Source organism: Vanessa tameamea, chromosome Z (assembly GCF_037043105.1).
Source record: "Vanessa tameamea isolate UH-Manoa-2023 chromosome Z, ilVanTame1 primary haplotype, whole genome shotgun sequence".
Taxonomy (NCBI): domain Eukaryota; kingdom Metazoa; phylum Arthropoda; class Insecta; order Lepidoptera; family Nymphalidae; genus Vanessa; species Vanessa tameamea.
Genome location: NC_087341.1, coordinates 4,185,596 through 4,198,710, shown reverse-complemented (window position 1 = coordinate 4,198,710; position 13,115 = coordinate 4,185,596). Strand labels below are relative to the sequence as shown.

The window sequence follows — 13,115 nt, the reverse complement described above, 5'->3', positions numbered from 1 at the left end:
TTGAGAAATGTAAATTTTGTTATGAAAATAAAAAACACTTAAATAGGTCGAAAAAAAACACCGTTTCGTTAATGTATTCCTAGTTATTATTTATTCTTGATTAAGAAGTATTTGTAAAAACTGTAAAGGCACATTTAATTCATTAAAAATAAAAGGTATGATATATTTTTTTAAAGTATTTATTTCCGAAATTACACGACCATCTTAATCTATCAGTCTTATGTAAATATAAATAGAGAAGTGAAATAAATTATTACATAAACACACGAATCAGAATCATTGGTGGGATATTGTATAATGTTACTGTTTATTGGTCGTTTTCGGAGCGTCTGCGACCGTCATTTGCTGTGGGATGGAATAAGCTTGCGAGTAAGTCTGCGCGACGTACGGACCGGAGCCAGCTTGCTCTTGTAGTTTGTCCGCTTCTTCAGGCGCCACTGGGCACATGCAGGGCACGAGCTGTACGTGTTGGAGAGAAACTGGCGTGAGACTTGCTCCGGCGGGCACGCTGATAGGTATCGGAGCCATGTTTTGTTGCATCTGCATATCGGGTTGAGCGTACTGTTGTTGTTGTACTTGGTATATTTTTCTAGACTCATACGGGTACATGTATTGATATCTGTACGGCGACATCGGTTGCACCCAAGACTTCTGAGAGGACTGACTTCTGTAACAAACGGTATTATATTTAGCAAATAAATATAACATCTATTAACTACTGATACGATCGAATCGTGATATAAATATTAAACATTCGCAACACATTCTCGCAAGCAATACAAAAATTTCGCAAATGCTTTATTCTAAAATTAGTAAACAAATTTAACTTATAAAGTAGTTTATCTATAAAGTAGGTACTGTTTCACCTACCCGGAATCTGAACCCCATTTTAAGAAGAACCCCTCCGTAGAAGCTATTAGCACCAAACTCAGAACGATGCTCATCTGTAAAGACAGATTTTGTATATAAATAATTGTGTAAATCTAGAAGTAAATAGTTTACATTGGTTGTAAGCTTAAATAATAATTGAAATACTATAAATATTAATTTCGCAGTTGCGGTAATATTTTCCCAATAATAACGTATGATATAATTACACATGAGATTAAACACATCCCTGTTATAATTTGATTTATATGAGTACATTAATATCGGTCGATTATTGTAATGTTAGTAGAAGAAAGCGAAATCGTTAGTGATAAAGAAATAGTTCGAAAGTTAACCATTATTACAAAAAGAAGTGACTGCAATGCGTGGTTTGTTGCTTTCTATCTATAACGAACGACTTATATTAAAATTACGATCATTTCATCAAACTATGTACAAAATTTGAACTTAACATTTCGTTATTATTATTTTTTTTTAATATAACTTCAAAGAGATTAATAATATATTTTATAGATATACAAATACAAGCAAGGTTTTCGGAAATAGTCGACTAATTAATTCCGATCCTTCGCAAAATAATTTATAGGTAGTTTTCAAAAGCTTTGCTTAACCTTGTTCTTCAAAGAATATAGTTATAATATTTCGTATAGGTTTACGTTACGTTTATGTTTCGTTTACAATGCTACAGAAGAACAGAGTTATTATAGGTTAGTTTATTGTCTAATAAATTATTATGATTATTTTATTATTGCTATTATTTCCGAATCTACCTAGATTGAAGACCCCGTTCGTCTCCAAATTCCACTAATTTTTAACGATAATGATACGCTTTTTCGATCCAAGTTCGATTGCGAAAAGCTATTTGTTAGTATAATTGGAGCCCTGTCTTATGGAAAAAACACATATAACGCCTTAGATATAACGTTTTCGTTCTTCACTATGAACCGTTATATGTATAAGGTTCACTAATTATACTGTTAGAAATTTGTACACATAAAGTAAATATTTAACGTGTTATATAATGTAATATAATATTAACATGTTAATATATGTTTTTTGGCACAGGTTATCTGACTGACACTGTATCGATACTAATATATTTATAAATAATATTATAGGTATACATTATATTTATATAATAATAAATAAATAAATATTATCATCTTTATTAATAAAGGCGCTAGAATTGAATAAAATTCAACGACTTCTACTTTATCGTAAAGGGAATAAGTATTGAGCGAATTAATTTAATTATCTTCTCAATCTAACAGTCAGTCCTCTTTTATTTATTTATTTTTTAAACAAAAATATACTTCGTCACAACGTGCAATCGTTAGTCAATTTATAGTCCGAAATAGACCACAAACCACAATTTATAATAAAAACTTAAATCACGGCAATATTGTTTTTGAGTATCTAAAATTGTTTTCGAAAAGTCAGTCAGATTGTTTTGTAATATATTGGTTAATTGCTAAGTTGCTGATAGCAATTATTGCAAATTACAAACAAATAGCGGAAGCAAATATTTGTACTAGTACTTCGTAGTTTTGTTTTTCATTTAGAAGATATTTTCATATACAGCAGCTAATGAACAAACTTATTATACCATTTCAAAAGAAGTATTATAAGAATAAGAATAAACAAATTTGTTATTTTAAATTCGCATTGTATTTCATCTAAATCCTATTTTTTTAAAAACATTACGAGATAAGGCTCATTACACAATTATCATTACCCATATGGGTCAGAAATTAACTTTAAATAACAGAATTGAATTGTTAGAATTGTTATAATTAGATTCTAAAATAAATCTAGTGATTAAGGAGACACAATTGTTACAACGTTTACTGGTAAACAAAACAAAAAAATGTACTACTGTTTAGTTTCATCGTTGACAACTTTTCAAAAATCATACAATTCGAATCGATAGTAGATTTAATTTACACTAAACGTTTCAAAATAATACCGAATGACCATTTTAACTTGGTTAATTATCTAGCCTAGAAATTTTTGGGAGTCTAAATAATAAAAAAAATTTAAGCTAATTTTGATTTATTTTGTATACAAATCATGTTAATATTCCAATATTAATTGAGTTAACTAATGAATGTTTGACGCTTCTGTCCATTTATATATACGTATAATTGTGTTACTAAATTCGTCCATAATATTCTGCAGTCATGCTCAGAGACAATTATTTTGCTGTGTGTATAAATAAAATTACTATTTAAATATATAATAAGGTCATCTATAACACTGCTGCAGTTTTCTTAGTTTGTATAATAAAATATGTTGTATCCCAATGAGGCTGGAGGTCAATACATTGATTCACTAATTATGTTCTATGCTAGTTATTAGAAAAACACATAAAATAAACGTTTGACGAAAACTTCGCATTGCAATTCACAATATAACTTAGATATATTTTTCAACCTTATAGAATAATATGTTGTAATTATTGTATAAACAATCCCCTACACTAAAAATAAAATGTTATCTAGCATTAGTAAATATTAAAATATTTATGTTTATATTCATTACATGTATTTATAAACTTGTAATAACTATTGTACAGTATGGTTTAGTAAATCATATTACCCACATACAAGTTACAAATATTCATTAAACTAAGCCCATTAGTTTCCTAAAGATAATGATGATGTTATCTTTACTAAACCATCTGACTATATTTATAATTATCGTCGTTACTTATTAACATGAATAAATTGCTTCATATTAAAATAATCTATTAAAATTAACTCATAAAGTAGTTATATTTCTACACCAGTATCGCCGCAGGGTATTCGTCCAAGTTAAATATTAAAAGAAAAGTTTGAATTCGTTGTCCAATGATTAATGATTCCATATTATTATATAAAATGCGATAATTAATCCTTGAAATAAACGCAGTAATTACGAAGCGCGGACAGACGTATGGATGCCTCGAGTTAATCACTGTCTGGTTAAAAACAAACTAATTCTGAAATGATAAGTTACGTACATTTTTGTAATATTCACTTTGAGATGAATTCGTTTTTATAGAGAACATTTGCTCTGGGCTTTTATTCTGTAAGAAAATACTCTGAACTGTGTTTAGAACTCGATCGTGAAATCTCAGAACGTGATTTGCTATATTTAGAATAGTCCTTCTTAATAAGTGATTAATTAACATATAATAATAAGTCCGTCTTTACTTTTCATTAAATTAAAGATTTTTTTTATTCAAATTGTATAAGCAAGAACTTAGACTTTCCGGCAGATTTAAAAAAAAAACTTAATAAAAACAAACTTTTATTACAGTTAGTTTATTTTGAATGATCATTTTTCGGTAACTAACATTTAAAAATGTATCTTTCTATAATATAAAAGCAGGAGACGTTTTTTTGTGTAATGCCTAATTGAAAAAAGAAAAACTACTAATCTAATATGTACATAAAAGATAAAATAGTAGTTGCAACGCGATTCGGGGAATGTTTAGTACATAATATTATTTAAGTAGCTGTGATACACAGCTTGCTAATAATATGCAATAATACTTTAATTGAACTAGTATCGCAAATTCGATTATTGTGGAATAGAACCCAAGCATGTATAAATTTTTCATGTGCTCAAATCCCGTGCGTTTCATCCTATTAGACACCGGTGTAGTCTGTGCGTAGATTGTCAGTCAGTTATTTTATTTTTAATAAAGTAGGACGCTCACTCGCCGAACGTTAATTTAAAGTAATGTTAACTTTTAAATTAAATATTACATTATTGTTATAACAAAACGAAGCTGTGTCTGCAGTAGAGTAAAAAAAGGCGTTCAATAACATAATTGTACATCGAGTTACATAAGAAGTGGTACATTCTAAAATTTAATTGATTTTTACTTTTTCTGTTTTAATGCACGCGTGTAAGAAGTAGAATTGGACGAGATGTATTATCATTATATATTTTTTTTGTTTTGTACCGCATAACATATGACAATGTTAAATGTAACACAAATAAAAAAAAAATAAAAACAGAAATGTGAGCAACACTAAAGGCGATATAGATTTTTAGTGATTTTTTTAATGTATAATATACTCCGCACTATTTCATTAGTTTAACACGTTCGTGGCGTAAAGTTCTATAGTTAATTTTAAGTCAACAAATTCCGAGTTTAGCGTGTTTCTACTTTCATAAAATATTAAAAAAATATATGATTTTCAATTCATATAATAATCATTATATTCAATATAAATTACTAAGAGTTAACATAAAAAAAAATAGTTTTTAAAATACTAGCTCAAATTATAGCGCAGTTCTTGCTGAAATCAGTGCACATAGTAAGTTCAATAACCGGTCGTGACGTCTTGATGAAAATATCACATTTTTGTCGTTATTTTAGAGAGCGGGAGTCGTTGATGGCAATAAATATCTATATTAGTATTATAAATGCGAAAGTAACTCTGTCTGCTACACCTTTACGCTTGATGAGATGAAAATTGCTATGGAGATAATTCGAGTCCCAGGGTGGACATAGGCAATTTTGTTAATTCAACCCTCGTTGTTAAAATGAGGATGGTTTGTGAGCTAAATAATTTTGGGCGGGTAAAGTCACAGGTTCGGCTAGTTCATTATAAATAATAATCAATGTGAATATTATACAAACATCACCTATGCGTTAATATTATCAAATTACTATACCTGTACAAATTCTCTTCGATTTGATTATTTCATTCTTTAAATATTATATCTATAATAATTATTATTAGTCAATATCACATATCACTGTCTAGCATTTGTTGATCGAGTTCTGTGCTCAGATTCGATTTTGTTCTTCCAGAAGAATACATCAACGTATTTAACATATGCAGTTTATAAATATGTTATATGATTTAGTACAATGAAACAAAATTATCTATGTAAGAAGAATTCATTTTAATAACATTCTAAAGATATTTGATGTACTGTTGACTTATTCGTTACTACATTGGTGTCGGCAGCTGTCACAATGAAAGTGTTAACAAAAGGCATGATTCGAAACAACAATGACTTGACGCTCCTATCGTCTCATTCATCGCAACGGTACCAGCATGTAAATTGAAATTTCGGCTAACAATAGATTATCGATAATGGAAAAGTAAACACTAAAGATTGACAAGCTTATACAAGGATTTGATTTGTTTGTCGGTAAAGTCACCAAGATTTTTCATTTGTTTGATATAGATTTCTTTTTTTTTTTTAATCTGACCATATTCTTACGCTAAGATTGTATTAAATTCGGCTTAAAAAAATTTAAACCAAATAAAATTATATTATATTTTGTGGTCTAATGACTTTTTTTTAATTTTCATTATATATTTACAAATAATATATATAATTATAAAAATCAAAACAAATTAAAAAATATATATAAAGTGGAACTCGCAACGTAACAATAGATTTATAGATAGACATTTGGAATCACCATAAGAACTTACCGATGTCTTCCTGTGCGAATACATTGCACTCGATTTGCTTGATAACTAGGACACGCTGAGCCCTCCCGCACCAATAACTAAAGACAACAAAAATGACTAAAGGAAGGCTTATAAAAAGTCCCACTCGTATCAGAACGGAGATGCGCGCACCCAATCCAACCGCGGAATGACCGATCCCCTGGGACCAGTCGTTTTTTATACACGATTTCAGAAACATTCCGACCCTAAAAAGCCGGTCCCCGGCCCGAGCATGAAGTATAATAATAATCTTATTAACTTATCTACACTCCTATCTTTACTTAGAACGTACCGTTATATTCGCCCGAATTTAAAAAGGAGTTTCTTAGACACTGGCCACTTAAGATAATTTCACACTTTTTTATGGAACTGGCTAAGTGTTTGGGACATGGGGCGAAGGGAAAGGCTCCACCGGCGCTCGGTCTGGTGCTCTCGTAATGGCATGGGAAGGATGTTGCCGACGATCGTGTCGAATCGAGACGGCTCTATTACAAGTCGCGATGCTCAAACGGATTCATGACTCGTCAAGTTTTTCGACGCGTGAAATCCTAAATGGGTGCAGCGTCAACATTTACAATGCAACAACAAAAAATTTCCATCGGTCCCGTAGATTCTTAATTACCTTTGATTGATATTTTACTGAGGGTCTTCATTACTTTTTTATGTTCATTTCCGCTGTCTCGGGATTGTAGGATTCGGATTGAGTTTCAATCGTATGGAATATTAACGTGGGTGGGTTGATTTTTGTTAGAAACAGCTTTGAATGTATCGAATATCCGTGTGCATTTGTTTGTAAAAATTAAAAAATAAAAAATAAAAGATAAATTTTAAAGAACGTAAATCGTAGTGTATATTTATGATGATAACTTAAATTGTTACAAACACTTAAGCTTTTTCTGTAAAATATATTTTTATATAGAAGAGATATTTATTGATCGTTGTTTAATTACTAATATTGTTTCTCAGTGTTGTTTACTTCGATTCGATGTTACACTTTGTGTTGTTTTTTTTTTACGATAGTGCTGGGAATAGCACGAATCAGAACATAATATTTAGTTGACAATCATTTTTAATAAAAAAAAGAACATTTGGAACATTAATTATGGTTGCAATATTTTTAGTATTTTTTAAGGGGAACTCCAAATTATTTGTATCGAACCTTGCGATGCTAGCCTTAAGACACGATCAACGATATTCAGTCTAGTGTATGTGGTAGAAGTGATAACGGCTTGTAAATGGCCCTTTGCTGGGCAAAGCCGTCCTTCTCGCAAAGGAGAAAGTTTGAAGTTCCACCAGGCCACTAAGCTACAAAAATGCGGGTTACTGAATACGCATATGGCAGATTTTTATTATATTTCACCTGCAGCTTACTTCACGATCTTGAATGACTGTTTTCCTAAAACAAATTAAGCACATGAAAGTTCTGCATGCCCGGATTTGAAGTCGTATTCTCCGCTAAGACTCAAACATTCAAACCGCTGCCATATCGGCTCTATCGATTCTATCAACGATACAGTTAAAATATGAAACATTGAAAATACTTTCAGAAAAGAACACACATTATAAATTTTAATAGCCTAAAGAGAGAGGTTTACAGCATAAAAATGAGCCATTGTGACCGCTTTTATTCCATGAATTCACTTAAACTGTCCGTCCGTCTTCCTAGATAACAAATAATGGTCATTAACGACAGCGTCCTCTATGATATATAAGTGCTATCAAAAGTAACGAATGACCCGTCTCTGATGAGATAAGCGAGGAAACCAGCCGTTAAGGCACCAAAAGTTCCTTTTACAGTTATGATGACATTCTTAGCGCTCGAAATAAGACTAACAACATAATAACCAAGTCTACTTACACATCTGCTTTGCATGGGAAAACGATTAAAATTTCAACGGTTCTGATAAATGCTACTCAATGCACATTAAGACCATTCTCTCATGGCTTAGCATGCTGATTCTAAGATATTTGAATTCAAATTGGATGCTGTTCGGTACTCAGAGACATGTTGGAATTTATTTTGACTTTCATTTTATTATTTATTGCTTTCAATCAATTAGGCACATGTTTTTTTTTTAATTTCCTACTAACCATTTTGTAACTTTACTTATTCGTTTCGTGAAACGCTTGTGAAAAGGTTTATAAAAACTTATATTAAAAGAGATTTTATTATGAGTGTAATAAGTTATAATTTATTTTATGTATTAAGGAAAGATTAATAAATAAATTTAATAAAATATGTATAAAAGTTTTATAGTCCAGTCATTAAATACATTTGGAAATGCAAATGAACCGAGATAAATTGTCGACCAAAAAAGCCTTGTGCAATTTCCATCATCTTGAGAAAATTGTTAAATCTCCATTTTTCATAATAACTCATTCCTCCGTTGAGATGCGTACATTTTTGTATAATACTTTTTTTACGATATATTATTTTAATTTCAGATGTTAATAAGACTTCATAAAGACTTTTAAATCAATTCCATCCCATAGATCTATCTGAAATTTGCTTATCTATCGAGTGAATCAGAGTAACTACAGATACAAAACATATATAGTATATCTTAATTTCCAAGATTGGTGGTGCATTGGTGTCGTAAGGAATGGTTATTATTTCTTACGGTGCCAATGTCAAAAATTATTGGCGATGGTGACCACTTGCTATCAGGTGCTATTTGCTCATTGGCGTGTTTTATAAAAAAATATGATTTAGTATTACACTAATTCTTAGTAATTATATAATAAGTAATTTACTTTACGCTCTATTGTATCTGTTTAAGTAGTAATATTTTTATTATTTTCTATTATTGAATTTCATAAATAAAGATTATATCAACGGATAGTCGTTGTTTAAGAGACTTTCATTGATACGTAAAATAGATAATATAGAAATAAACCGTTACTTTATCGAATATATGATTAAAATAAATATCATGAAATAGAATTTATAAAATGAAAATAAATAGAAAAGAAAATCAAGTAGGAGAAGGTTAAATAAATGGATGATTTTATATTGTAAAATATAATGATATATTTTTCTCCTTAAAAACGAATCATTCTTCGTCATCATCAAAGTTGAATCTTCTCATGCCGTCGAATCGGAAGCCGTACGCGGCCGCATTTTTCACGTCTACTAGCGCCGGATTGCGGTGCTTATAGAAACTTCCATGGCCATGCGCAGGTCTTGAACTACCGTTCGGTATCCCATGCGCTTGCCGCGGATAAAACGCTTCAAACTCGCCACTAGATGGCAGGACGCTCTTGATTTCTCCATCTTCTGGATCGTACGGTCGACCCATAGATGCCGCCACAACAAACAACATGCAAGTCGCGCGTAGCAACAGCTGCAATGAAATATGTTTAAAAGAAAACTTTCAAATAAAAAATAATAAAGAGGACAAGTTACGTACCATAACGGTTGAAGATGTAAATGAAGTGAGCTTATTTAATGGTGCTCGTTGCGTAACGAAATGTGACAGGTCGATTTGGCACTCGGTTACCTTGGCGGGGAACGTGGCTAAGCCTAACCGCAATCTGACCTGACGATGTTCCACAACGCAAGACTTTCCATTTACGTCACCTGTGCTACCATTAACAAGCTGACCACTGCGCTCTAGCAAGTTGCTTTCAATGCAATTGACATAACAGTATGCTAATTCAAGAAAAGTAATTTTTACTTTTGCTACTTTCTCATACGAACCAACTTTTTTAGGAAATGAAGACCCTAATATATTTCCTACTAAAACAAATATACTATTGTAGGTTCTAAAGCATTCCTGATAGTATTTGTATATTCATTTTTTTTATATTTATAGTTAAATACTATTCTTATTAAATTTAAGAGTATTTCGAAAATACAATTATCCCCGTATTTTTTAACAGATAATATACACCTATTTACCTAATCAGATGTTTTTTGGTCCAACTCTATTTGAAATAATTTATAAGTGGTACGGCCTTCAATTTAAAGTCATTTTCGATTTCTCGGACCCTATTAACATACTAATAGTTTCAAGTTTAAAACGTCTACGTCTGTTGAAATAAAACCAACTTTCCGTGTTTTGTTAACTAATTAATTTAAAGGTCCCGTATATTGGTTCAAATTAAAAGGATGTTCTGTCATTATTAATTGGACATAGTAGAAAACCGATAGGTTCCAAAATTCACTTTTTACTCTAATCGACTAAATTATTGTAGTAGATTTGAAGGTATTAAAAGAAAATCGTTTTGGAAGGGAGATTTGAATTCTGCGCTTGAAGTCTCGTTCCTTCTGCAGTGTTTCAATAAGAACTGTTCCCTTTTCAAAGCGGTAGGATGGCTCTCGACTCAAGATCTTCGTTCGAATCCTAAGAATGTTAATGCCATAAAGAAAACATAAGCATCATAAGAGTGGACGGAAGATAAGTCAGTTTTCAGAACGAAATTCTTTTACCCGCCTTAAGTAGAGTGAACTGTCTGACTTTAACGATTATATTTATTATCATTTCATTATTTTCAAACATTATTAATTTATTTAATTATATATTTATAGTATATATTCATAATATATTTATAGCGAAAGCAATATAATTCCAATAGGGTGTCCCACGATACTTCTCGTTTCTTACTAAAATCACGCCCTGAAATGCCATAAACAGCAACACACTGATTATGAGACATAATCATCACCAGCAATGTGTCACAAGAAAGCTACAACTGCACGCTGGTTGCAATATTGTACAATACGAAAATCACCATATTTTACAATGAAAATAGCGAAGACGCATTGGGAACGCTCGTGAAAAGGGGAAAAATGGTACAATTTAAAAATGGCGATCCATAATGGAGATGTCCCGATTATGGATAAGCCTGCCTAATAACATTTAGAAGAACTGAGGAATCCAGAAACTAATAACCTCGAAGACTAATAACACCAAGGTACACTACTCCACAAAGACTCCGAGTCAATGAAGAAGTCGTAGAGTTCAATGCAAACTTTTTACTAGCAATTTTCAATCCAAAAATTTAGGCTGTGTGCCTTACAATATAAAAAAGTGTAGACATACTGAAACAATATATATAGAATTTTAAATAGGATATACTTACCAACGGCACGGGCAGCACGACTGTGGAGATACACTAACTATTTAAAAAATAGAAAATCTTATTCGTACTGACAAAAGATTACAATGTTGCGATTAATTGTTGGATAACTTAAAGAAACTTTAAAAATATATTCTTGTCTATTTAGGTGTAATCTTTTGTAATTGTTTATACGAAAGTAAATAATTTTTGTACTTCTTTAAGGCAGCAAAACGTGAACGGGTCGGCGAGATTATTTGTTATGAGATAATTTATTAATCAACCAAATGCTGACCATTCGAGTATTGAACTAAAATATGCTGGATAGAATCGTATTGACATTAAAATTCAGCCAAGTATATCTATTTTTTATCATTCCTGAAACGATATTTTTATAATTGCTTTGGATATATTTACTACATGCAAAAACAATGCATATTCTGCCTGTCATGCGTGACATACGCACTCCCAGAGAGAACTTTCTCGACGTCGCTTTTAAGCATATTTAAGAACAACCATAACTAAAATCCGCACCTTCGTTCCAGCCTTGATGCACACGCAAGGTCCTCGGGAATATTCTAATATATGATAATTATTATGCGTCGAGGGTGAACCATACGGTTTATTCATCTGGATACAAAATAAATAATGGCAGATTAATATTTAAAAACTACAAACGTGTTCTTAGTTAAAATATTTTCGTTCTCTATAATGTCAAACGCTGCTTCTAAAGCATCAAAATATATGCAACTTGAGTTATTATATTTTAATTATTTTATGTATATTTTATCAACAAATGCAGGTTTTCTTATGTTGTTTTCCTTCACCGCCGAATACCATTAGAATTAAAAGTTTATGAAAAGACAAGTTATTGCTCTTTCTCAGATGTGCCAGCGGTCTTCGTTATCTTTCTTAATTAAATATTATCTTTATTTTTGAACGTATTATCAGAAAGAAAATATAAATACCGCAAACTGAAACAGTGTAACACATTTTGATAATCTTTGAGTCAGTCGTACTTAGTGTTACATAAAAAAATTGGAACATAAATATAAAAAATAAAAACATAAACACGTGCTGTAATCTGATAAAAATATTTAATAAATTTTAAATGAAATTCATTTTTAATTTTTAATTTATTTATTTCTTGTTTAAGTAAGCACCCACAAAACAAAAAGATATTTATATATTATGTTAAATAGTATAATAGATAAAATATACATTTGCTTACTATATTTTTACATATAAATGTCTAGATAATTTGTTGCTCAGACCAATTTACTTAAATTCTAATTCCATTAAGATCGTATTCAGTGAAAAAAAAAAAACGTTAAATTTCTTGTGACCAAATATTATTCTTAAATATAGTGACGTAGCCTAATGATAAATAATATTTAACGGCGATGTTCGAATCCATCGATTTTTATTCTACATCTACTGGAATACTATTATTACAGAAACAATAATACTTATATAAAACAGTCAGATAATTCAGAACGTCAACGGAAGTGTAATGAAACTATCTTTTGGTCTAATAGTCGAGTTCTTTAATCGATAGTCCCGAAACATTATTGGGAATTGTGCCCCAATCATTAACCGTTTCATTTGTAATTCGATTGTCGTTCTTACACTGGTTACTTTATTTTAGTTCCAAATTCAATTTTATTTTTCTAAGTTTTAAATATAAGATCAAATATTTTT

General features: G+C 30.6%; 2 protein-coding genes across 2 annotated transcripts; both read right to left on the bottom strand.

Moving 5' to 3' along the window:
• Positions 1–240: 240 nt before the first annotated feature.
• LOC113404179 (uncharacterized) lies at positions 241–6,484 on the bottom strand. The gene is made up of 3 exons (XM_026645001.2): positions 6,336–6,484; positions 871–944; positions 241–667 (listed from the first exon to the last, which is right to left on the bottom strand). The coding sequence occupies exons 1-3, from the start codon at positions 6,357–6,359 to the stop codon at positions 301–303; spliced, it is 465 nt and encodes a 154-aa protein (XP_026500786.2). The 5' UTR covers positions 6,360–6,484; the 3' UTR covers positions 241–300.
• A 2,890-nt stretch (positions 6,485–9,374) lies between these two features.
• LOC113404204 (uncharacterized) lies at positions 9,375–12,044 on the bottom strand. Its single transcript, XM_026645039.2, has 3 exons — positions 11,949–12,044; positions 9,764–10,129; positions 9,375–9,697 (listed from the first exon to the last, which is right to left on the bottom strand). The coding sequence occupies exons 1-3, from the start codon at positions 12,042–12,044 to the stop codon at positions 9,407–9,409; spliced, it is 753 nt and encodes a 250-aa protein (XP_026500824.2). The 3' UTR covers positions 9,375–9,406.
• Positions 12,045–13,115: the final 1,071 nt, after the last annotated feature.

Bases quoted from the DNA above. Each gene is read 5' to 3' on its own strand.
- LOC113404179 (XM_026645001.2), bottom strand. From the start codon at position 6,359: ATGTATTCGCACAGGAAGACATCG. The intron at 945-6,335 runs GTAAGTTCTTAT...CTGTCTTTACAG, and splicing joins ATTCGCACAGGAAGACATCG to ATGAGCATCGTTCTGAGTTT. The intron at 668-870 runs GTAGGTGAAACA...CGTTTGTTACAG, and splicing joins AAATGGGGTTCAGATTCCGG to AAGTCAGTCCTCTCAGAAGT.
- LOC113404204 (XM_026645039.2), bottom strand. From the start codon at position 12,044: ATGAATAAACCGTATGGTTCACCCTCGACGCATAATAATTATCATATA. The intron at 10,130-11,948 runs GTGCGGATTTTA...AAATACTATCAG, and splicing joins GCATCAAGGCTGGAACGAAG to GAATGCTTTAGAACCTACAA. The intron at 9,698-9,763 runs GTACGTAACTTG...ATTTCATTGCAG, and splicing joins TTACATCTTCAACCGTTATG to CTGTTGCTACGCGCGACTTG.